This window comes from Carassius auratus, chromosome 14 (assembly GCF_003368295.1).
Source record: "Carassius auratus strain Wakin chromosome 14, ASM336829v1, whole genome shotgun sequence".
NCBI lineage: Eukaryota > Metazoa > Chordata > Actinopteri > Cypriniformes > Cyprinidae > Carassius > Carassius auratus.
The window spans coordinates 12,737,202-12,763,136 of NC_039256.1; the positions used below are offsets into that span (position 1 = coordinate 12,737,202).

The 25,935-nt window shown below is 38.6% G+C and overlaps 2 protein-coding genes across 10 annotated transcripts in view; both read left to right on the forward strand.

Annotated features, from left to right (window-relative positions):
* Positions 1 to 12,854, forward strand: part of LOC113113663 (syntaxin-3) — a 34,589-nt gene extending 21,735 nt beyond the window's left edge. Inside the window, exons 4-12 of one of the 8 annotated variants that reach the window (XR_003293619.1) lie at positions 573 to 647; positions 934 to 1,004; positions 1,082 to 1,190; positions 1,372 to 1,445; positions 4,165 to 4,299; positions 6,025 to 6,135; positions 8,010 to 8,984; positions 9,863 to 10,761; positions 12,475 to 12,854. Coding sequence is in view for 7 of the 8 variants with exons in the window: in XM_026280046.1 (XP_026135831.1) it covers positions 573 to 647; positions 934 to 1,004; positions 1,082 to 1,190; positions 1,372 to 1,445; positions 4,165 to 4,299; positions 4,439 to 4,717 (743 nt within the window). In the remaining variant the exon portion in view is untranslated. Of the gene's footprint in view, positions 1 to 572; positions 648 to 933; positions 1,005 to 1,081; positions 1,191 to 1,371; positions 1,446 to 4,164; positions 4,300 to 4,438; positions 4,779 to 6,024; positions 6,136 to 6,283; positions 9,057 to 9,862; positions 10,762 to 12,474 lie in introns of those variants that run through there. The other 7 variants (XM_026280050.1, XM_026280048.1, XM_026280047.1 and 4 more) reach the window with 7 other exon arrangements.
* A 531-nt stretch (positions 12,855 to 13,385) lies between these two features.
* Positions 13,386 to 25,300, forward strand: LOC113113665 (lysine-specific demethylase 2A-like). Of its 2 annotated transcripts, none has more exons than XM_026280054.1 (23): positions 13,386 to 13,578; positions 14,324 to 14,362; positions 15,010 to 15,148; positions 15,375 to 15,453; positions 15,540 to 15,586; positions 15,672 to 15,850; positions 15,965 to 16,071; positions 16,186 to 16,279; positions 16,781 to 16,934; positions 17,026 to 17,141; positions 17,226 to 17,352; positions 17,436 to 17,713; positions 17,816 to 17,893; positions 17,975 to 18,238; positions 18,882 to 19,019; positions 19,098 to 19,178; positions 19,332 to 19,595; positions 20,441 to 20,473; positions 20,609 to 21,528; positions 22,399 to 22,562; positions 22,644 to 22,790; positions 24,053 to 24,265; positions 24,362 to 25,300. In XM_026280054.1, the coding sequence occupies exons 2-23, from the start codon at positions 14,327 to 14,329 to the stop codon at positions 24,541 to 24,543; spliced, it is 3,840 nt and encodes a 1,279-aa protein (XP_026135839.1). In that variant the 5' UTR covers positions 13,386 to 13,578; positions 14,324 to 14,326; the 3' UTR covers positions 24,544 to 25,300. The 2 variants fall into 2 exon arrangements, with proteins under 2 accessions (XP_026135839.1, XP_026135840.1); XM_026280055.1 differs by having other exon boundaries at positions 18,882 to 19,013; positions 24,362 to 24,543.
* Positions 25,301 to 25,935: the final 635 nt, after the last annotated feature.

Consider the following 25,935-nt stretch of genomic DNA (forward strand, 5'->3'; position numbering starts at 1 on the left):
AAAGAGACCTAGGGCTGGGTATTGACACAGATTTGAGTTATGTACAAACATTTAATTTACACACAAACCGGGTTTTTATATACATTTCCATATTAAACTCATGGCAGTATAGATAAGCAAGACCTGGCTATCAGGTTAAGTAAAAATATAAAGAATATGTATTATAGTGCATTGAGCAAAATGCTCCTTTCTAGTTGACTAAAGAGTTAATGATTTTGTTATTGTATGGCTTTCCTGAGGTAAGTGTTACATGACATATTGTTTATTAACTGTTTTTATTGAAGTCAATTAAATGAGACCTGATACATTATAGTAAGTTGTACAGTACTGACTTTTGTAAAGAAAAAACAAAGAAAAATACAGAACTTTTTGGAAACTTTTGAACGGTAGTGTACATGAAACCTAACTCGCTTTAGTCTCCTAAGCTTTGAAAGAACAACCTCCAAGCAATAAAACATTCCTCTGGAAATGTTTAACAATGACAAAACACACACAAACCAGCACTCAGTCTCCTTTTCATGTCTCCATTCTCCATATAACTGCTTAACATCTGTTTTCTTCTTTGTGAACAGAGACACAGGATGATTTGGAGGCACTTACTAATGATATCAAGAAAATGGCCAACAATGCTCGTAACAAACTAAAGAGTAAGTATATTCACATGCATTCAGGCCTGCTAGTGTATTTACACATATACTGCCCTGCTTTGTGGTTTTCTTGAAAATAGGCCACAAGAAACTAGGTTTGGCTTTTCAAACATTACTGACCCAGAATAATTTGAGTCATTTATCCACCTTTAGAAAAGGAATGTTTACTCTCTGTCAGTGTTATTTTAGCATCAATTATATTTATATGTGTGTGTGTGTGTGTGTTTAGTTACTGTAACTATACTAACCCTACCCTGTGTGTGTTTGTGTCTTTCTGTCTGTACAGCCATCGAAAGGAATCTTGAGATGGAAGAAGTGGAAAGAGTATCGGCTGACATGAGAATACGCAAATCACAGGTGAGTCAACATCCTTCTCACGTAACAAACACAAATACACATGCTCTATTAACTCTGCCCTCATGTTGCCCTGCCAGCATGCTGTACTTTCCAGGAAGTTTGTTGATGTGATGACCAAATACAATGAAGCTCAGTTGGACTTCAGAGAGAAAAGCAAAGGCCGCATTCAGAGACAATTAGAGATCAGTAAGTGGGGCCCAAACTCTCACTCCTCACTAAACAGCAGTGCATGAGACCGCTTTTATCAAACTGTGTACTGCGTACAACACGTTTCTTTCTCAAGATTGTGGTTGAACCGTGTCAAACTGACACTGTGCTATTCCCCTTTTCTGTCTTTGACTTGCTTTTGTTGTGCTTCTCGCTCTAGCTGGTAAATCCACAACTGATGAGGAGCTGGAGGAGATGCTGGAGGGAGGAAATGCAGCCGTTTTCACAGCAGGGGTAATGCATGCATGCGTGTGTGTGGCAGAACTGGAGTCAATTCAAAACCTTTCCCTTCCTCATAATGTGCTCCCATAGGCAGTGATAATCTAAACCAGCATTCAGAAATGGGTACAAAGCTGTCAATGTGGCAGTAGCCTTTAAAAATGTACTAATATGTACACTTTAGGTGCTAATATACTCTTTTAAAGTACTAATATGTACTAGGGTTAAATAAGATACAAGCTCAGATGTAGCCTTTAGCTTTTGTACCTTAGTGTCCCATCCTGGTGAAAGATATGTACCTTTTTTTGGTTGTATATATATGTACATCTACATTTTGTCATTTTGCAGACCCTTTAATCCAAAGTGACATAAATACATAATAAGGAATACATAAAGTGATTCTAAAGAGGCAAATAGACACAGGAAGTGCTCATAATACAAAGTTTAAGGCATTGTTCAGACTACTTTTTTTTTAGGTTGAAATAGCGTCAAAAGAGGTACATTTTTGCTTGAAAATGGTCAGGAATTCAGTATTCCGGATTGGGGTGGGAAGATCATTCCACCGGCCAGGAGCGGTGAATGAGAATGTTCTGGAAAGTGATTTTTGAGCCTCTCTGTGATGGTACCATGAGGTGTCGCTCACTAGTGGATCTCAGACTTCTGTAAGGGATGTAGAATCGTAATAGTGAGTGGAAGTAGGTGGGTGCTGAGCCTGAGGCTGATCTATGTGCAAGCATCAATGTCTTGAACTTGATGCGAGCCGCAACCGGTAGCCAGTGCAAGGAGATAAAGAGAGGTGTAACATGGGCTCTTTTGGGTTCGTTAAAGACTAGACATGCTTCTGCATTCTGAATCATTTGTAGAGGTTTGATTGTGCATGATGGGAGTCCAGCCAGAAGAGCATTACAGTAGTCCAGCCTAGAAATGAAAAGGGCCTGGACAAGAAGTTGTGTAGCAAGCTCCATTAGAGAGGGCCTGATCTTTCTGATGTTGTGCAATGCCAATCTGAAAGATTGAGCAGTCTTTGCAGTCTTTGCAATGTGGTCTTTGAAGGTCAGCTGGTCATCATAGGTTACACCAAGATTTCTGACTGAAGTTGATGGGGAAATTGTAGAAAAGCCTAGCTGGATGGAGAAATCATACTGTAGATTTGGAGTGGCAGGGAAGACAAGAAACTCAGTCTTTGCCAGGTTGAGCTGTAGATGATGTTCTTTCATCCATGCCGAGATGTACACCAGGCAGCCTTAGATCAGTGCAGCTACCGTTGGATCATCTGGTTGAAATGAGAGATAGAGCTGTGTGTCATCAGCATAGCAATGGTAGGAGAAGCCATGTGCCTGTATGATGGGATCCAGTGATGTTGTGTATATGGATAAGAGTGGGGGTCCAAGAACTGATCCCTGAGGAACCCCAGTGACCAGTTGATGTGTTTTGGATACCTCCCCATCCCAGGACTTATCGGTAAGATAGGATTAAAACCAGCGAAGTGGAATCCCTGTGATGCCCAGTGATGAGAGGTCAGACAGGAGGATCTGATGATTCACAGTGTCAAAAGCAGCAGATAGATCCAGCAGAATAAGAACTGATGGTTTGGAATCAGCTCTTATAATCCACAAAGCTTCCTTGACTGACAGTAGCGCAGTCTCAGTTGAATGGCCACTCCTGAAACCTGACTGGTTAGCGTCCAGTTGGTTGCTCTGGGATAAAAACAGTGAGACCTGGTTGAAAACAACTCATTCTAGGGTTTTTGCTATGAATGGAGGGAGAAAGACTATATATATATATATATATATATATATATATATATATATATATAAAATGTGAGATTATTAGACCTGAAAAAGTCAGGTAAATGAAGAGAATCTTAAAACAGAATACATTTTTTAAAACATGAAATACACTAATTTTTTTATTATACCAAGATTTAAAATATTTTATTGGGTAGAAACTGTGTGTAAAAATATAAATTTTTAAATCCCTATCCAGTAAATCACAAAAAAAAAAAACTGCAAAAGTCTTGGAAATGTATTGTTTAAAAGAATGGGATTCCTGAATAACATTCAGCTCTTATTATTATCTTATTGTTTTTATGTAAGCAGTAAAGTACTCAAGACTGTGCTGTATTGTGAATGAATAACGGCTGTTAGGCATTACGTGAAGAAGAGTCTTCGTCTGTGATTAATCACAATACAGCACGGCCTCGAGTACCTTACTGCTTTTATAAAACAGTTACCACACAATAAAATGTATAAAAAAAATATTGACATTGTGGATTTAAAGTGGCACAAAAAATATTTTGGTTGTTATGTCCACATATAATGCAACGTTTTGGCTGTATTCAAATATGTGCACTCTGGCAGGCATATGAATCATCACAGTATCTTATATCATAAATGCTCCTTCAAAGCAGGTTTTGTGGTGACTTCACAGCAGTAGAGATGTATCCCACCTACACACTTTATAATGCAAATGTGATGCAAATAACACATTACTTTTCACAAGAAGTAAAATGTAGTGCAAATGGTTACTTTATATTTGAAATAACAATTTAACGATGTAGCATGTTGCTTTTACGATACCATACCAAAACCAAGACCACAAGATCTATAGTCCATCTCGATTGGATCCTCTGATCGTTTCCTGTGATAATTTGCTCTAAACTGAGCAAAACTCCCCACACTTTCAAATTTTTTGTTGAATGTGAATGTTGATAAATCTGCCATTTGTGTTGTAGATTGTGGATTCAGGGATTTCCAAACAAGCGCTGAGTGAGATTGAAGCGCGTCACAAAGACATTGTGCGTCTGGAGAGCAGCATAAAGGAGCTGCATGACATGTTTGTGGACATCGCCATGCTGGTGGAGAGCCAGGTACACTCCTCCGTTCATCACGCATCTGTTTGTCCGACATTTTTCATCCATCTTTATCAGTGTTTTCTGACTTCCCCCTCATTATCATACATTTCCTTGTCTTTCTCTGCCTCTCTCTCTCTCTGTCTGTTGTCTGTAGCATACTTGTCTCTCTTCCTCTTTGTTCAAACTCGTTCTGTTGGCTGCTAAGCCGTATGCAGCTGCTCAGACTGACTTCCCATCAGCCCTCTCTCTCACATGTGAGTGCTCTCTAACTGTCCTCTTTGTTCGCATGACCTTTTTACTTCCCTTACTGTCTGTTTTCCTTTCATTCATTTACATTATTTGGTCACAAACTTTATACACCCATTACACCTTCACCTTGATTAGAAGAAAGTCAGTTGCGCTTTTCCAAAAACCTAGTGAGCTGCACAACTAGATGATGTTTTAAATGTAACTAAATTATACTTCTTTATATAAGATACCTCGGTTTGTAAAATAATATTACAATTTAAAATACCTTTAGGCTTAATTAAATAACTAAATGTATTTTAAAATGTAATTTATTAATGTGATGCAAAGCTGAATTTTCAGTCTTCAGTGTCACATTATCCTTCAGAAATCATTATAATATGAAGATTTGCTGCTGAAGAAAAATGTATTATCATTGTTGAAAACAATGTGCTTCTTCATGATTCTTTAATGAATATAAAATTCAAAATAACAGCATTTATTTCACATAAAATTGTTTGTAAATCACTTTTGATCAATTTAATACATTATTGCTTTTTTTAAAAAGTGTTTTACTGGCCCCACACTATTGAATGGTGGTGCATATTTTGTGAATAAACAGTGTTTTACTGGATTGTTTCCCATCAGATGTGTTTAAAAGAAATCACTTATAAACTCATTTCAGTTTGTCTGTGTAGACTATAAACAGTGAAGCAGTTCACTAGGTTTTGGAGCAGAGCTAATTCAACACAATCTAAAGAGTTCTGATAAATTATTGACCAATCCACCGTTATTTTGCTTATTAACTGCTTACTATGGAGAAAAAACTGAACGGTAAGCTTCTAGTATTTCCCTAGTAAATGTATTTGAAGTCCTTCAGAGTGTCAACAAAAAGGCAGACTAGGGCTAGTTGTCACTCTTTTTACTTCAGTGAATAAGGAAAAGGTTTGGTTTTAAAATCCAGTTTTTATATAGCCAATATACTGACTAGAAAGATATATTCAACATGTTTACCATTATTGCCCTGGAAAATTAAAAAGTTCTTTAAACGCATTGACTGCTTGAAAAGAAAATCATTTACTCACCCTCAACTTTTTTTCAAACTTGTATATCTTTCTTTCTTCTGTTGAACAAGAAAAGCTATTTTGAAAAATGTGAGTAACCAAACCGCTTCTATTCCCTATTGACTTTCATAGTTATTTTTTTCAGTACCGTTAACTGTTTGGTTGCAAACATTCTTTAAAATACCTTCTTCACAGAAAACAAAACTCATCAAGGTTTTGAACAACTTAAAAAATATTACATTTTTGGGTGAGCTACCACTTTAAGACCAATTTCAGAATTACTTTCCTGTGTGACAACTAGCCCCGGTCTACCCCTCTGTATGTGTGCATGGTGAACCTGGGGTGCATGGTGGGTATATGTGTTTATAGATATGTATTTTTTTAGAGATAAAGACACCCTCTATGTGTTTTTCATATTTCTTTTTTCTTCATATTTTTTATTATGTTTCAGGGCAACATGGTTGATAACATTGAGGTGAATGTAGGTAAAGCAGTCGATCATGTTGAAGCGGCAAAGACTGAAACCAAGAAAGCAGTCAGGTATCAGAGTAAAGCGCGGAAGGTACGGAGCTCTCTGTAACAGTCAATGTAGCTTCTGCTGTTTCTTTTCTCCTTTGTTTTTGCCTCTCTCTCTCTCTCTCTCTCTCTCTCTCTCTCTCTCTCTCTCTCTCTCTTTTCCTTCTTTCTTCTTCACCCAAAATCCATTGTAGGGTGGTATGATTGAGAGGATTGAGAACAACATGGACCAGTCAGTGGGTTTTGTGGAGCGGGCGGTTGCTGACACTAAAAAAGCTGCTAAATATCAGCAGGAGGCTCGACGTGTGAGTTCATGATGAATATCAGGCCCCGCCCCCTCCGTCCCGCCCTGCCTCTCCTTACTGTGTCCCACTGACGTCACGCGCACACAAACAAACCCAATGATTATTACTAATCCTGATACGCCCTGAAACTTTCCATTACAGGATTTCAGTGTATCTCAGATGATGAAAAAACAATGTTAATCCACATGTGTTCAATTAACAGCAACAAAAACGTTGACACACACAGCTGAGAAGGACACTTTTTAACAAAGCCGTTCTGTCTTAAAATGTGAGAAATTTTTTTTTTTTTGGTGCAAGCGAAAGTTAGCATTGGTTGATCTGTCACCTCCATTCATGAAGTCAGGAGTTTTACCGCTTTATACAGATAAAATAACAGAAAACACGTGCATATGTTCAAAAATACTCCGCCTCTGAAACTACTTCTCTCTGTTGTCATTGTTCAGGTACAAAAGATTTTCATATTAAAATTAAAGGAACACTCCACCCAGAAATGGAAACGGTCATTATTTACTCATGTCGTTCCAAACCTGTATGACTTCCTCTCTTCTGGAACACACCATAATATATTTTGAGGAGTGTTGGGAACCAAACAGCACTGGATCCCATTGACTTCCATTGTATGGGCAAAATGAGTATGATTATTCTCAAAATGTCTTATATGTTGCACAGAAAAAAGAAAGTAATGCAGAAAGTTAATTTCTGGGTGACTGTCCCTTTAAATATATAGTAATAAAATAAAATAAATAATACATAAAATTATATAAAAATGAGTTATGTATAGAGGCATGAACAAAAGAGCTACAAGGAATACAAAAGTAATAGAAATTAATCAAAACTGAAACAAGTAATGATTAAACATGAAGGTTTATAGTGCGTGGAAATACATTCATCTGGAAATACATCATATTAAGAAAGCAATTTGGGTTGAAAATTATGAATATGATGAGCATGCCATAGTGGCGCACAAGCTTTCTTTCTTTCTTTCTTTTCTTTCTTTCTTTCTTTCTTTTTTTTTTAAATGTGAAAATATTTTTGGAATCTTCAATGATAGTTTTCTAGACATTAAAGGTATAATTCACCCAAAAATAAAAAAATCTGTCATGAATTACTCGCCCTCATGTTGTTCCAAACCTGTAAGACCTTCGTTTATCTTCAGAACACAAATTAAGATATTTCTGATTAAATCCGAGAGCTTCCCTCAAGAAATTCTTGCAGATTCATATAATAAAGGTTGAACCACTGATGTCCCATGGACTTGTTTAACAATGACTTTACTTTTCTGGGCCTTGAACGTGTCAGTTTCATTGTTGTCTGTGGGAGGGTCAGAGAGCTCTCAGATTTCATCAAAAATATCTTACATTATGTTCTGAAGATAAACAAAGCTCTTACGGGTTTGGAATGACATGGGGGTGAGTAATGACAGAATTTTCATTTTTTGATGAACCAACCCTTTGTCTTTTCCATAAATGCAATACCTGAAATGAATATCACATACGAATATCTTTTCATCAGATATCATGTTTTGGATCACTCTTTATATCCGAGTGAGCTGTTTATTTGTTACTCAAATGTTAAAGTAGATGCTAACAGATGTTTTTTATGTGTTTATTCACAGAAAATCATTATCATAGTGTCTGTGGTTTTGGCAGTTTTGGCAGTTATTGCTTTGATAGTGGGTTTATCTGTAGGTCTAAAACAATAAAGGCTCTGGTGAGTAAATTTCAGAGGAGCATGTGTAAGGTTTGGGAAAGGGGAATGGTGCGGGTGTTTGATGTTACGCAGACATGGAGCTGGTGACCGGGATTTTAGCTGATCTTCTCTAGTCTTCCTCAGGGGTGTAAAGCATGCTTTCTCTGGGCTTTGGGATCTCCCGAGCATCCTTTTGTTTGGTTGTGTGAAGTTAGTTTTTATGTTCTCTGTGCGTTTTGGTTCTTTTAGGCTCTGTTTGTTATGGTGGTGAAGGGTTGAAGACTTTAGATGTTTGCTGTTGGATTAATGGATCGTGTTCTGTTTGGTCTCTTGTAGAAGATGATCATACTGGGTGTGATTGGTGCTGTGGTGCTCATCATCATCATCATCATCATCCTCACACAGGTTCTATGATAACCTCTGTGGCTGCTCATGAACTCTTTATTATTATAGAAGATCATTTCCTCCACTCCTTTCCATCCTCCTTGTTCTTCCTTGGAAGTACGTCAAGATGAAAGCTCCGCCCCCTGCCCCTGAGGCCCCTCCCTTCATCAGCACAAACCAATGGGAATCTACTCTGCTGGAACCCTAGTGGGGGTCAAGGAAACAGATTGTGTTTTTTTTTTTTAAAGGACTTGATGGGAAATGTTGAAGGAACTTCTATTACATGCCAGGAATGGCGTTTGAAGGAAGCACATTTTAAATCCATGAGCACAGAATAAAGGACTTTTATGAGACTTAGAAAGGTAACCTCCATTTTTTAAGACACGTCTATGGCTACATCTGCTGGTTGAGCTACTGAACTGTTCCTGATCAAAAGGGCTCTATTTTGGATCCCTGTGAAGTGAACACAATAAGCTAAGTTTTGATGGCTCGTCCAGAATGGAAGAAATCCACATGTGTATGTTTCTAATGTGATGAACGTTTGTATGGGAATTAACCAAAGGAATAAATTGCATTATATGTTTTCTAAGTATTTTGTTAACATTTGAGAAATTAATGGATGGATTCCATGGTAATCATTATCATATAACTGTGATTATTTATATAATAAATCATATTAATATATAATTTCATATTTAGCAGTCAATGAATATGGGTTTATATGGGAGTATGGGTTCAGTACTTACACTATTAGTTAAACTGATATTCCCAGCCATAAAAAAGAGGTTACAGACCAGCAAAAAAAAGAAAAAAGCTAAAATGCTAAATCGCATTATAAGTATAACTTAGTTTGAGTGTGCCTTGTAATAAATTATTATAAATTAAATCAAAATATGTTAATTTTTGGGCAATTTGTAGTTGAAGATCGGCTTTAGCTTGCAAATATCATTGCACAACACATTTAGAGCACTTGACTTCACTTTTTTTTTTTTTTTGGATTACTATGATTTATTTAGAGATTTACCTCAGTTTGAACAATGTGGTCCAAACAATATAATTTTATTTCTGCCAATAACAATTTTTAGAAAAACGTTTTCTAGATCTCGTATTAAGGGATTGTCCATTGTGAAAGAATAGGATATATGACCATGCCTTCAACGGCTGCAAAGATTAAAGCAAGCGTTGTTAAATGAAACAGACAGAAGATTGCATCGTTCACACCCTGTGTAAATATATTTACTTAGTCCATTTATGTAGATAAAAATTGTCTAAACTAATATATTTCTATATTTATACCAGTTTAAAGTGTTAGTTTTTTTGTAAAATTAGATTGTATTCAGATTAAAGTATAATCTGGCATTCTCTCTCTCTCTCTCTCTCTCTCTCTCGCAAAAGAACTAAATGTAAAAAATCCTGTCATCACCAGCGAACAATGAATCCTGGGAAAGTTCATTATTCCTATCCTTCATTGACCGGGAAACAAAGGATGCATTTTGAGGCAGCATTTGACGGAGACTTTGAATTGGGACAGCGTTCATCGCACCGATGTGATGCATCCGGTCTAAAAATGCAGCCTCTTAATTTAAGACACAAATGTATTCTCTAACTTAAGATGTTTGTGATGTCATGTGACATATGATTATTTTTCTTCTCTTCTGGAAGACATACTGTATCAGTATCTGTGCTTTACCAGTAATATTCTACATATTTCTAAACATGTTTGGTGGCATGTCATTCCATGACAGTAGGTGTGTTATATTGTTGAAATATATTGTTTGTCCTTGAACTATCCTTTACTGACTGACACGGAGGAAGGTTTATATCAGGTAATATCAGCAGGTTTGTGATCTGTACGCATTTTCTTTGTGCAAGAAGCAGAATCATGTTGTTAGGAAGCACAGAAGAACTGCTTGTGTGGTTTGTATTATGAAAGTCCTCTACACCTGATGGTAAGTGAGTGCTTGCTTTCTTAAAGACACAGACACACAGACCTTTAACCTAAACCTTTCCTTCGTTTTATTCCTCTTTCTCCCTTCTGTTCATTTTAAAAGAATTGTGCATGATTTTTTAAAGCAACTTTTTAGTAGATGTGATCTGCTGTGTAAACTAAGATTTAGTAGCATTAATTTATTTCCTTTTTACGTGCTTTTTCTAACTTCTGTTCTCTATTATTTGTCGTTACTGTCTCATACATTTGCGTCTTTCTCTCTGTAGAAGAAAATGATGATCATGCTTTGCTGTGTGATTCTGGGGATTGTTGTCTTTTCTTATCTGTACAGCTTCTTTTCTTAATGGTAAGCATTCCCATTAGCATTCACATATATAAGGGAAACCGGGGCAAGTTGTCACATAGAAAACTATAGAAACTATAGATGCTGAGTCAACAGTCCAGTTATATGAATGTGTGTTTTTCTCCAGCAGTGTTGTTTGTTTTCATTTAAATGTGATATTGATTTTGAATATACTTTCCTCGTGGAATGAGACTGTAGTCATCATATGATCCTTTGGGGAAACAAATGAACACATTACAGGTTTTTTTCTATTGCTTTGATGCAATTTTCACAATCAATTAGTACTTTTACAAAACTCTTCGTACTAACATCACAACAGATCATCAAAAGTGCCTATTTTAAACTGTATTAGAACATTATATTACAATTACTGATTTTATGTGCAATATGCAAGTTAATGTAAGTGTATTTTCTAACATGACAGTTATTGCCTGTATTACTGTAAGTATTTCAGCAACAACGGTGATTTGAAACATGCATCTAGCATTGTTTGCTCTTGAATGAACTGATTGTTAAAAATACTAAATTGAAAGAAGATCATACTGTTGTGTTTTGGTGATTCATTGAAATGTTCTCAATACACATCACAATGATATTGTGTTGGGAAACAATGATTATGTGGAATGAAAATATGTGCAACTACAATGAAATCATGAGATAGGTTTTGAAAGAATGACTAGTGGTGTTACAAGTGATCAGTTTACAGTTTTGTACTAAGAGTTATGCACCTTACTTGTGAAAATAGTAGCAAACCAAGAAAAAAAACCTGTAAAACCACAGTGACATGCATTCACAACTATATAACCAAGGTGAAATGTGTGTGAAAAGTTTTCTTCATATACCAAGAAGTCTTTTGTGTTCATCAACACTTTTAAAATGGTTCTCTGTTATCCACGGAAGTGTTTCATTACACAAAAGTTTCCTTATAGAGGATTTTTGTAATGTCCATCAAACTAAAGCGGTTCTTTTAAGAACCTCACAATGGTCCTTCTGTGCATCAGGGTGAAAGCTTTATTTGAACCTTACTTTTTAAAATTAAAGGCGGCATTTATTTGATCCAAAATACAGTGATTTATTATTTTAATATATTTTAAAATGTAATTTATTCCGTTGATGCACAGCTGTATTTTCAGCATCATTACTTCTGTCTTCAGTGTCACATGATCCTTCAGAAATGTACATTTTCATTTAGTCATTTAAAATAAGTGGAAAAAAAGATTAGAAAAACTAGTGTTTTTTTAAAGACAAACAAGCAGTAAATAAATAGAGTGCAAGTCTAAAAGGGACAAGGTTTTTTTTTTTCTTTTTAAGAATATAATCAGAGAGTTTGAGGTTCAAATGAAGATGGAAGAGATGTGTTTAGACGATTCTTGAAGATGGCTATCAGTCTAATATGCTGATTTCCTGCTCAAGAAACATTTCTGCTAATGAATATATTCATATGAATGTTGAAAACAGTGCTGCATCATATTTTTTTGTTGAAACCATCATACTATTATTTTCTTTGATGAATAGAGAGTTCAAAAGAATAGAATTTATATAAAATAAATAGTTTTTCATGTTTGATCAGTTTAATTTGTCCTTGCTGAATAGAAACATGAATATATATTAAACATCATCATCTTACCAACAGATCCCAGTGTTTATATTTCATGTGTGTGCTCATCTCCTCTCACTATCTTACTGTCTCACTTTCGCTCTTTCACTGTTTTTCAGGCTGAAGTGACCTCAGGACCACAGTTTAGTCTGCTGCCCTTATCTCCTGCCCTCGCTGCTTCTCGATGTCTCAGAGATGCAGTGTTTCATACAGACATCCCAGGGTCCAGCGCCTCCTGCTGCACACACACATCTATGTTCAGGGGTCTATGACGTGGACAGAAAGCAGCAGAGAGAGATGAATATATATATATTTTCTATTTCTTTGTGTTTCTGACTTTTTTTCCTCATAGTCATATATCTCATATCGCTGTGTCTTATATTCTCATATATTGTTTGGTTGTGTGTTTTGGTGTTGCTGTTAATTGTAGTAAACTACATCTTTTGAATACTTCAGTAAGGGATGTATTTCATGTGTTCTGTAACTATCTATCTATTAAAATGAGATTTAAGAAAGGTGTTTTTGTTTTAATGTGCTTACTTCATATACTAGTCGAGGTTTAATCTTTGAAAGGTTTTTAAATACGTTATATTTGATGTGGACAGACACTCTTGGATGTTTCTGGATGATGGCAGGTGGCTCTTGACTTGGCTGTTTTACAAGACAATAACTATCTTCGTTTTCGATCCTCTTCTTGAGAAATGCGGCCGGTGAGCAAACATCAGCCAATGGGTTTTCAGAGATAGTTTACGTCCGTTGATAGGTTTATATTTCAACTAAAATATTCTTTGCCAGCAATAGGCTGCCATAATGACCCGATTTTCACTCCGCAGCCAATAAACTGCCCGTTATGAGCAACAATACGAACATTTATTGGCCCGCGAAATATAATGAACCAACAAGGGGCGTTAACAATCAGAAGCTCCCGTATGATTGGCGTCCTTTTGACCCAATCATCATTCGCCTAGTTTGCATTCCCGCTATCTCATTGGCTGTTTATTTAAGAGGGCGTGTCGTGGGAGTAGCTAGTAGTGGAGTGTGTGTATCATGACAATCTGAAAATGGCGGATGAAAGCGGATTGATTTAACTTTATCGTTCAAAAATAATAATATGAAGTGAAGAACAGCACCACTGCACAGGATGAATTCGCAGTCCAACGGGAATTTTTAATCCCACAGAGCGACTCGACACTATCGGCAGAAAGCGAAAGTTGAAGGCTAAGGTATTGTTTAAAGGTCTTTTTTGTTTTGTTTCTAGCAGGCTAACGGGCTAGCGCGGGCTGTCAATGGTAATGCTAGTGGATTAGCTGGTTAGCACCCACTCTCAAGGGCTTAACTTTGCTATTTTAAATCCACCTTATACTTTTTAGTAATAGAGCAGCTACAACTGAGCCTTGTGATGCAGACAAGCCAATTTTTAGGTTGAATTATATTAACATTACTGGTTCCCGGTCAAAAGTAGTGGAGCGCTCGCTCAAGCTAACCGCTTCAGAACTAGAGCAGCTTCAACTGCAATAAATGTCAGTTATCTGTCACAGCTCCTCGCTGTTCGTTTACTTCACTAGTTGCAGATCACAAATATCCAATAGCTTAGCTTTTAAAATGTGTTGTTCGTTTTGATTTATTACCTGGTGAATGGTAAATGTGGATCATTTAGACGCACTCTGTTGTCTGATCGCACTGCTGGTTTATATAATGATTGTCTCAAAGCCTAGCGAGCCTCCCACATAGACAGCATTTAACTCCCTACTAATGCCCAGAAGACTGTTTGGTAAAGTTAGGCAGCTCAGTCGGTTTTGTGACATATAACTTAACCCGGTTGCGGTAGGTACTTGTATGTTTAATTAAATTTAGTGTGTGTTGATAACTAGTTAGTTTCACTATTGCAGTTATTCTCGGTTCACCTGATTTCATTTTTTACATTGTCTGCAGGAAACGTTCAAAATGTATCCTTTTATTTTTTTTCAGGGAATGGAAGGGGAGAGTTCCCGTTATAGCAAACGCCTGGTAAGTTTCTCATGTTACTCAACAGCTAAAATGTGCACAAAATTGCAGTCCTGGGAACGTTTGTTTGAGGTTTTTAACCGAGATGTAACGGCGTTATTAAGTCGACAGCTGGCGCTCGAGGCCTGACGTCACACTCGCGGGTGAACACGCGCCTGAGGAAGAGACTGTCAAAACATCGTTGTGTACACTTAGACCGTGCCTCAGCAGCAGTATAATAATAAATAGGCTTCATAAATCAATAAGAACTGTACATGGGGATGTTCACCTTTGCCAGAAAGCTCTGGTGTTGCATTTGAAACTAAAGATAAGGAAAGTTTGGCTGAACGTACATCCTCTTTTTCCTGGACATGTCCTCCTGGCTTTGATTTCAAAGTTGCCTGAAATGTCCAGAAAAAGAGCATGTAGGGTAACCCTTGGGTTTTTCTGGGAAAATGCTGGTTAGTTTGAATTTGAGCTGGATTTGTGAATTGGTTTTGTGAACACATGACTTGAGTGTGTTACCGCTGGTCTGTAAATGTTGAAGTCAAAGTCTGATGGTTGTAGTAGAAAATTCTATTGTATTAATGAGAATCGAGATTAATTGGGCAGAAATGGCTTTTGCATTCCTATGTTAATCTGAGTATTGTTTCTTGGTCATCTGTTTTCAGCGGACTGGCACTCGGCGGCGTTACCAAGATGATGGCATTTCAGACGATGAAATCGAAGGGAAGAGATCCTTCGACATTGAAGAGAAACTCCAAAGTGACCGATACAACTCGGATCTGGTCAAAATTATGGACGGGAAAGGTTTGTGCTGAACTTTGCATGTTGCTTAGTTCTCATGGTGAGCTCCATGTGCTGAGTTTCAGTTCCTCTCATCCTAGCTAAACCATATTGAAAGTTTTCTTTCCCACTGCCACCTATGATTTAGCTTTGAAGCGTCATGTTCTGTTAAGCTGCTTTGAAATACTTTGCATTGTGAAAACGTGCATATTTGGAGGCCCATGTTAACCGTATATGGTGTTCTTTGCAGACTTCACCTTGGAGTACATCCAACGGGAGGGACTCCGGGACCCCATTATCTTCAAGAAAGCAGATGGTCTTGGCATAAAGTATGGCTTATTTCATCATGCCAGTGTTTGTAGTCATTGAACTCATTTGAAACTTATCAGCTCTTTATATTATCTGTCTTTTGTAGGATGCCTGACCCAGACTTCAGTGTCAGTGATGTGAAATTGTTTGTGGGTAAGAACAAGTTTTTGTTCCTCTATCTCTCTCTTATTATCATTGACTCCTGCTAACATTCCCTCCCTTTCCTTTGCTCTGATAGGCAGTCGTAGGATGGTGGATGTGATGGATGTGACCACTCAAAAAGGCATTGAGATGTCAATGGGGCAGTGGAGGAGATACTATGAGACCCCGGCATCAGAACGTGAAAAACTCTACAATGTGATCAGTCTGGAGTTCAGTCACACAAAACTAGAAAATCTAGTCAAGAGACCTACCTCGGTGTGTGCACTCGCAATTATTGTCAGCTGATATTCATTTTTTTGAGAAATCCTGACGGCACTGTTTGATAATGAAAAAGAAGAATGCCAATATAATGGCTTGTGTTTTCATTAGGTTGATATGATTGACTGGGTGGACAACATGTGGCCGCGGCATCTTAAAGAGAGTCAGAGAGACTCCACCAATGCCATTATAGACATGCAGTACCCTAAAGTACAGAAGTACGTTTTGTTTTGTTTATTCATACAATATAATTTTAACTTTTTTTCATTCTAACATTAGAGCAACATTTGCTTGGTTTATGAAGGTTGATCATACAGCCGTGTGTTTTTCAGGTATTGTCTGATGAGTGTCGAGGGATGCTTCACAGATTTCCACATAGACTTTGGCGGCACATCGGTCTGGTACCACATCCTCAGGGGAAGGAAGGTGAGTGCTGTCTTAAAGATACAACACTGTAGTGTGCTCACAAAGAGGATGAGTTCAGAAGGAAATTCGGTTGTGTATATGTGTGTGTGTGTGTGTATGTATATATGGCAAATTTGCTATATATATATATATATATATATATATATATATATATATATATATATATATATATATATATATATATATATATATACATTTTTTTTTTTTTTTTTTTTTTTTAAGTTTCTTCTGCTCAGCAATGCTAAACGTTTGACCAGTAGCATAGTTCGAATTTTGTGCTTTCTTGGTACTTCAAACCATTAGATGTGTGAGAATCTTCTTTCTCAGCTTTTATTGCTGTCAGGTTGTTTGATCTTTTTGGGTTGTCCTCTCCTTCTCAAATCCTCTTGTTCTCCATAATTGCGGCATTTATAAACTTTTCGAAATCTATGTGTCAGTCAGCTCGTCTGGTGATTCCTAATCGGCTGTCCTTGTTGACCGTGTTGTTCTGAATGATCTCAGGTGTTCTGGCTGATCCCGCCCACACCTCAGAACCTGGAGCTCTATGAGAACTGGGTGTTGTCAGGGAAGCAGGGTGACATCTTTCTCGGCGATAAAGCCAGGATGTGCCAACGGATTGAACTGAAGCAAGGCTACACATTCATGATCCCCTCAGGTACACATGTTTCTCATGCATTAAACACTTCAGGTAGGAATCTCCCAGGTTTTCTAGGACCAAACCACTGTGTCTCTGTGTGTGTATGTAGGGTGGATCCATGCAGTTTACACTCCGATGGATACGCTGGTGTTTGGGGGAAACTTTCTGCACAGCTTTAACATTCCCATGCAGCTCAACATTTATAACATTGAGGACCGCACACGGGTGAGCACTCAAACAAGCCTCAATTATTCCTTTTATGCCCATTCATGAGCTTTTTCGGACTGTCTCTGTGGTTTATCCGTGCAGGTCCCTGCTAAGTTCCGCTACCCTTTCTACTTTGAGATGTGCTGGTATGTGTTGGAGCGTTACTTGTACTGTCTGACCAACACGTCTCACCTCACACCTGAGTTCCAGAAGCACTCACTGGGCATTGGTCAGTGCACACACCATAAATGTGTACAATAACATATCAATACAATCCTAATTACATTGGTACATGTGTGTTGTGCTTCACAGGGCTAAAGAAGGAGGATGTGATTAAACAAGCAGGCTTTAATGATCAAGGAGAAACTGTAGTGAAAGAGGAGGAGGAGGAGGAGGAGGAGGAGGAGGTGAAAGAGGAGCCGGAGGAAGAGGCAGCATCCCCTACTCGTCCAGGGGTGAAAGTTCACCTGACACCCTTAGAGCTGGAAGGGCTTTGGGAACTACTGCACAAGTTGGAGGACTTGCCAGCACACAAGAAATGTGTTCCAGCAGGCATCAGAAACGCCCCTGCACTACTCAGTGACATACGGGTGCGAACATAACACCATGTGGCCATAGAAATATAGTTGTTGTTGTTGTTGTTGTTTTGTTAACTTAAGCTCATTTCTCTATTTTTCTTTCTGTCCCAACAGAAGCTGCTAGAGGAACATGCCAATGATAACCCCAAACTGTCTTACACTGGAAAACCAATCGTCAAATGGCCCAAAAGGGTAGGTTATACACTGTCCACCGTCCATACAGCATGTATAGAAGTATTGAGTTGATGTAAAAATGTGTCTGTGTCTGTCTAGCCCTCGTGGTATGAGCCGCCTCCGCCTCTGTCTCTGCTGTACCGCCCGCGTGCTCCCGGTTCAGCCCCCGTGCTGCCACCGGTTCCTCGACCCGTGAAGCCGTCTTCCTCCATCTCTGCTCTGAGACGCAGACGCGTTCGCTGCAAACGCTGCGAGGCCTGTCTGCGCACCGAGTGTGGCGACTGTAACTACTGTCGGGACATGAGGAAGTTTGGAGGGCCGGGCAGACTCAAGAAGAGCTGTGTTCTCCGTCAGTGTCTTGCAGTGAGTATCTGTGTTCAGCGTTAATGCCATCAAATTACTGAGAGCAAGGGTTTTTAGTGTTAGAAAATTTGGTCAAAGTTTTGTCCATATGTGCTACCTTTCAAAAGTCTGGGCTTTTTTATTTCTTTTATTATTTAAAAAAAAAAAAAGTCAGTAATGGCATTTATAGTCAAAAAGATTACGATTTCAAATAAATGCTGTTCTTTGGAATTTTTTTATTGATCAAAGAATTCTAAGAAATATCCACAAATATTAAGCCGCACAATTGTTTTTAGCTTTGAGAATAAAAAATCAGCAACAAACCAGCATATAAGAACGATGAAGAACTAGAATTAATATTCAAATATAGCATATTAAAATGGATTAAATGGTTATTTTATATGGTAATAATTATTCAGTTTTTACTGTGTGTTTTTTAATTAAAAAAAAATGCAATCTGAATTGAGCATAATGACCTTAATTCAAAAACGCATGTATAAACCCCAACATTTTGAATGGTAGTGTATATAGAAAAATCGACTTGAATACAGTTTGACAATGAAGCAAAGCGTTGTCATAAAAAGACAAAAGTATAAATTGTGTAAAAATGAACTCTGTGCTATGTTAGAGAGTGTTGTATCTCACACTTGTGTTGTGTTTCTAGCCGGCGCTACCTCTTACTGCAGTGTGTGCCATATGTAAGGAAGGCTATCAGGAGTCTATAGACCCCGAGTCCGTCCAAACGCTCATGGAGTGCTCCGAATGCGCTCAGATCACTCATCCAGAATGTATAAAGGTACATGTACGTGTCTGTCCCACATCTTGTTTGTGTGAAATTAGCTGTTATATGTGCTGTGTTAATACTATGTGTATATTGCAGGTGCCCGGTGAGGGTATTATTAATAAGGACCTTCCCAGTTGTTGGGAATGTCCAAAATGTGTCCAGGGCAAAAAAACCGAGGTATGCTTTCTGCTGTTTTTTTTTTGTTTTTTTTTAATGCAATAAGTCATCCTGTTTAAACAGACCTTTGCTCTTTGCTTGACCCACTCTTCAGATGATAAATGGATCTAAAGACGAATTGTGTAATTAGTGTTTGTTTGTTTTTTTCTGAAGTCTTCCAGTAGTAGTGATGAGGAGACAGACAGCAGCGTGTCCAACGGCAGTCGCTTGTCTGGTCCTCCAGCTAAGCGGGCATACAGAGAGGGGATTGGGGTGGGGGGTCTGCGTATAGGACGCAGAGGTCGCCCGCCCCTCTCCCTCTCCTCCCCGCCTCTGACCCGCTCCAGACGACAGCCGCCCCCTTCCCAGAGACTCCTGCTGCAGCACCAGCAGAACAGGAGGAGAGCAGGAGCGCTGGAGCTACAGCTCAGGAAAAGGGTAAGAATGCAAACAGGTGCACACACAGTACATATGTGTTACAGTTTCCATTCATTAAATTTACATTTGTTTGACAACAAGTTGAAGATACCGAACCAAACCTTTGAATGGTAATGTAAGGTTTTTTAAATGTGTTAGAAAGAAGTCTCTTATCCACATCAAGGCTGTGTTTATTTAATCAAAAATACTATAAATCAAGTAAATATTATTACAATATAAAATAACTGCTTTCTATTTAAATGTTTTGTAAAATGTATTTTATTCCTGTGATCAAAGCTGAATTTTCAGCATCATTACTCCAGTCTTCAGTTGTCACATGATCCTTCAGAAATCATTATAATATAGTGATTTGCTGCTCAAGAAACAGTTGGAGTTATTCTACATGTTAAAACCATTGTGCTGCATATTTTGCAGAAACTTGAAAAAAATTCGAAAAAACGTAAAACTTTTGTAATGATTCTAGATGTTTACTGTTACGTTTGATTGATTTAATAGTGCGTCCTTGATGAATCAAATGTTAAAAATTCAATAGAAAACATACTAGAACACAGTATGAGAACCGACAGCATTGTTATAGACAGTCAAAAATGAAAGGCACTTTAAAATAATTCAAGCTCCAGTCTCATTGGCTAACTCTTTTTTTTTTATTTTTTTATTTTTTTTTATTACAATTGAAGTAGTAATATTTTACTAAAACTTATTTAAACTAATATATATATATATATATATATATATATATATATATATATATATATATATATATATATATATATATATATATATATATATATATATATATATATATAAATAATGATGCATGTTTGATTTCTTATTGTCTTTTGCAGATAAAATTAGAACGGAACAAAATCATCCAGTCGGTAAGTGTTTTGAGCCTCTAACATTTGCTTCCCTCATCGCAGCGCATCTGTAATCCTGCTTTTCCCATTCTCACACGCTCTTCTCTGTGGCTCTCGGCTGTGCTTTCGTTCTCTCTATTTCTGTCTGTCTCTCAGACCCGTTCGTCTGTCTCTCTTTCTCCAAAGCTCCTGCGTCAGCGGAGTCTGGAGAGAGGGGGCGTAGTCAGAGCGGGACCCGGACGGAGCGTTTCACGTGGCCGAGGGGTGTCCTCCTTTCGCGGAAGAGGGGTACGACTCCGAGGCGGTGGCCGAGGGGGAGGCCTGAGAGAAAGAATGGAGATGGAGGTTGAAAGAGATGACTCCGTGGAAGAAGAACAGGAGGAGAGGAAAGAGAACGGACAGTATAATGGTAAAGAGAACCGTCCTCAGAGACGAGGAGCTAAAGCTGGTGAAGACGAGAATGGAGAAAGCCATCGAAACGGAGAGAGCGAGGGGAGCAGTGAGGGAGGAGAGGCCACTCCATCTGACACTTCTGTGGTGCTAAATGATGATGTCAGAGGCCAGGGGTCCTGCGTCACAGTGACGTTACAGCCATCGAGGGGTAGGCGCGACCCTAGCGCCATTGTTCCCAAAATGGAAGCCAACTTGTCTTCTAGAAGCCTTCCGCAAAACCCCAAAACCCTGCTCCGTCCCCCACTGCGAAACGGTGCCCCTCACTCAGACGGTCCTCGTTCGCCTGCGGACAGATTGCACGTAAACAAATCACATGCTCTTTCATCATCACCGCACACTCTGACCAGAAGCGCATCCAAACACTCACACATGGTGCGGAGTCTGAGATCAAACTTCAAAGATTCCCCTCACCGGCTGACTCAGGAGCGAGTTGGGAAAAAGACTCGATCGGAAAAGGCGAAGTCCTCAGACTCTTGTTCCAGTTCCACCCTGCGGCCGTCAGCGGAGCAGAACGGAGGGAACGAGCCCGGCTGGGAGAGAGAGGTGTGGGTGTCCGTGTTCCGCTACTTGACTCGTGCAGAGCTGTGCGTCTGCATGGCTGTTTGCAAGAGTTGGTACAAATGGTGAGTACACAATTACCACACTTGGGGGGAAAAAACTTCTTGCGTGTTAATACTAGTAATTCTTATTATTATTACTGTTATTGTTGTTTTTAATTATAATGTTTTTAAGAAATGTATCTTGTATGCTGTACTTATTTTCTATATCTGTGCATTTAAAAAAATATAATAATAGCTATTGTAATTTCACAGTTAAAAAAAATATTTTTACAGTATAACTGTAAAATGACATTACTAATACGTTTTGACTGTCTCTATTTTTTTTAAAAACATGAAGACATCAAGCTTTTATTTTGGCAGGAAAATGAAGGGAGACCTTAAAGCTTCTCTTTACATTGACAGTGGGCAGTTTGTATGTTTATCCCATTACAATTTTGGGGAAATGGTTGCTGCATTTTCAAGTGCACATAAAAGATTTAGAGATGGAGTATGTGCAGAGCAGCCATTAATGTGAACCGAGCCACTCTGAGATACTAAAAACACTGGCTTATGATCTGCTCATGTGTACATAAACACAGTGCCACGCTTCACTCTGAAACTGTTGTTGCTAAGATAACAGCGTGCCATTCTAATCATAAACATACTGCATACACATTGTGTAAATTAGTCATTAAGATATTTCGCCATTGCATGGAATGTTTATTTATAATCAACATTTCCTTCTCTTTGTTGGCCATCTTGGATTTTTGATGCAGTGCATTCTGGGATAACTTTCATCATGAAGTATACACTTGATACTGCATCAGAATTTTGCCCAGACAAGATATATTGCCTATGGTGCCTTTAAATGTTGCCTGTGAAGGCATCTCACTAGGCTTTGGAACAGAGCAAAGGTGTGTGTGTGTGTATTTTAATACAGTGGTGTGATTCTAGGGGCTGTGACAAGCGTTTATGGACGCGGATCAGTCTGAGCCGCTGCCGCTCTATAAGTCCTCAGGCCCTCACGGGCATCATCAAACGGCAGCCTGTCACACTGGACCTCTCCTCGGCCAACATCTCCAAGAAGCAGCTCAGCTGGCTCATCAACCGCCTGCCAGGTGCCTGTTCTCACATCAGCACTGCATCTGTTTTATACCCTGTACTTGTTATGATTTGACTCACAGGCAGCTCTCTCACAGGCCTTAAAGACCTGGTGCTATCAGGGTGTAATTGGGCGTCAGTCTGCGCACTGAGCTCTCCAAGCTGTCCTTTACTGCGCTCTTTAGACCTGAGCTGGGCCGATGGTGTCAAAGATGCACAAATCAGGGAGCTGCTGAACCCACCAGGTAATCCTAAAACAGCTCAACTCTTATTTCTTACTTTTTCTTCTATTACATGAAAATAGGAGTGTGCTATATTGACAGTAATGTTTCAAAAATATTATTTTCAATATTTCCTGGGATTTGGCGATTATGATCATTAGAGCATATTTTGCTGAGTGTGTTTTTTTTGCTGGTGCCATGGCTGGTTTAGGCCTGTCATGAACGGCTGACTGCCAAAGCGTGTCATTTATGTGCGATGGTCAGTTCACAGCAGTATTTCAGATTACCACAAGGCACTATTTTGTCCGCTAAATTAATTTCAATTAACATTTTTAGGGCATTTTTTTTTTATACTTTATAAAATGTATGTATCATTGTTACTTTTAACAATAATTTCAATTAGAATAAGATACTGTTACAAATAAAACAAGGCCTTATGTCTCTCGTGGGATGAAGAGGATTAAGTAAGTACGTACAATTACAATGAAATCAACAAAATCCATTTTTGGACTGCAGCGGTGACACAGAAGATACATCTGAAAAAGCATTTATTTACACAATTTTTGATGCAGCTCAGAAGTGGGTTGGATGCATTTACAGTCGTTTTAAAAATATATATATATATATTTAATTATGAAATAGTTTTAAGAAAATTAATACATTAAGTATGAAACAAACTGTTAGAGTGGGTGGATGCAAGTCTTAAAGGGGGAGTTCACCCAAAAAATAAAATTTGATGTCGGTAAGTTTGTTTCTTCATGGGAACAGAATTGGAGAATTTAGCATTACACCACTATCTCACCAATGGACCCTCTGAAGTGAATGGGTGCTGTCAGAATGAGAGTCCAACCAGCTGTTAAAAAATAAAACCCCACATTAATCCACAAGTAACCCTCCAGTCCATCAATGAATGTCTTGTGAAGTTAAAAGCTTAACTGATTTGCGAAATTTCTCAAAATCACTTGAGAAAGTGAGGAAGAAACTCACCTGGAATGGACTGAGAAGGTGAGTAAATATCAGCAAGTTTTCATTTTTGGATGAACTTAGTTTTTTGGAGTCATTTGTTCATATCATTCATTCAGCTGGCTGATTCATTTGGTCATTGAATCATGTTTTTTTAAATCGATTTAAGATCAATTCACTACTGAAGCAGTCCTGTGTTGCTTGGAGATGACACAACCGCTCAAGAAAGCTTGTAAATCTTCCTGATGTGCAAACTGAAATGAATGTAAGCGGTGCATATCACACACCCCAAGTTGAAACCTTACATGTTTGTGTGTCCATAGGCAGCGACAACCGTTCCCAGATGAAGCACATGCAGTGCTTGTGGCTGTGCGGTCTGGAGGTGACCGAAGCCACGCTGAGGCTGATCATCAGACACATGCCTCTGCTCACTCGCCTCGAGCTCTCGCACTGTCCCATCACAGATGGTGCTCTCAACCTCCTCAGCGCCGTGGGCTCCTCCACACGCAACACACTCACACACCTCAACTTAGCAGGTACGCAGACACACACCGACCCATTCACAGCTCTCAACCAAGGAGTCAAATGTTAAACATGATTGCTAAAACTTCCCTGTTTGATGTCGTCGTCAGGTTGTAGCCGCCTGACAGACCGGTGTCTTGTGTACCTGCGGCGCCTGTCCTGTCTCTCCGTACTGGACCTGCGCGGCTGCAAAGGGGTCTCGCGACAGGCGTGCGAAAGCTTTATCTCCGAGCTGTCTGTCAATGCCCTCTACTGCCTATCAGATGACAAGCTCATCCAGAGGATATCGTAAAACCCACTCCTCAGGGAGAGAGAGAGAGACTTTGTGAATATTTGTTTGACTGAGATGGACTGCAGAGTCCGAATGCGTGTGAGTGATGGCTTCTGTAGGTCTGTAGGGAGGCTCTCTGTTTGACAGAGGACCGGGTTTCATGTATAGCAGCTTAGGAGGGAGGAGCTTGAAGCATCCAGGGCGGGGCTTATGTATAAATGGGTCTGGGTGATGAGTATCCTTTTGTAGTTAACTATTTCCCTTTGTTCTGTGTACACACAAACACTGCAATTGGCAATCAGATGGGTTCTCAGGCCTGTCATGCCATGGGCTCTTCTATTAAAGAGATCAACAGGTGCTATTCCTTTACAGTTTGATTTCTGTTTCAGAGCAGCCTTCTGTCTGCCGTTAAAACCCTTTGCTTTTACTGCTGAACGATACTCTAATCCACTGTCCAGATCCCGTCATCTTGATACAGATCCATTTATCCTCAGTAGTGTGGAGGTTCATTGCATTGCATTTCTTTTCTTTTTCTCCCCCCACTCATCCCCTTAAATGTCATTTTACTTGAGGAATACCTTTTTGTTCTTAATTCCTCTCCCTCCTTAATACCTGAGAGTATAGAGATATATAAATATATAAACACCCTTGTGTAAATGTATTCCTCTCCTCCCGTAGTACGACAGAAAGAAATCTGTAGCATTATAATTATTTTCAGAAGCTTTTTCACTTGTTTTTCTTTTTCAAGAAAATAAAAATGATACAAATGTGAGCTTGATTTGGTTTTGAATTCATTGGAGATGCTGAAATCTGAAGCGGTTTTATAGAAAATGTTTATGATATGTTCTTTCTTGGTTAACTGATTAGCTAAATGCTGTGCGATTGGATTAGATGCCTTACAACACTGGATATAAATGAATGTGTGCATTGGCTATTAAGACCTAGCTGCCCTGTGCAGTCATATAATGCACATTTATTCATTACAGAATTTTGGCAGCCAGTCCTTTAGCAAACAAATGTCTTCATTCAACCATCAACAGGTAAAAAGATGATGGTTTTCATTATTCCTGCCTTGAGTAAAAATGTGATTTCAGAAGACTGTGCTCAGGTGGGTTACTAAACTCAGTCTGACATTTAAAATTTTGTTCATACTTTTATCAGTATGCTATTCAGATTCTGTCTGGTTTCAAATGAATTTGTATAGTCAGGACAAAATGTTGTCTGATCTCATAAGGGTTTCCAGTGTCTGTCTCGAAGTGATCTGATATCAGATCAAATTACATGTTCTAGTGCATGATGCTGGTTCATCTCAAGATAAGTTTATAAATTGAGCTCGAGATGCTTTCTGATCTCAAATGAGTCTATAAATTGTGCTGTCAAGTTTAAAAATTATCTAATCTCAGATGAATTTAC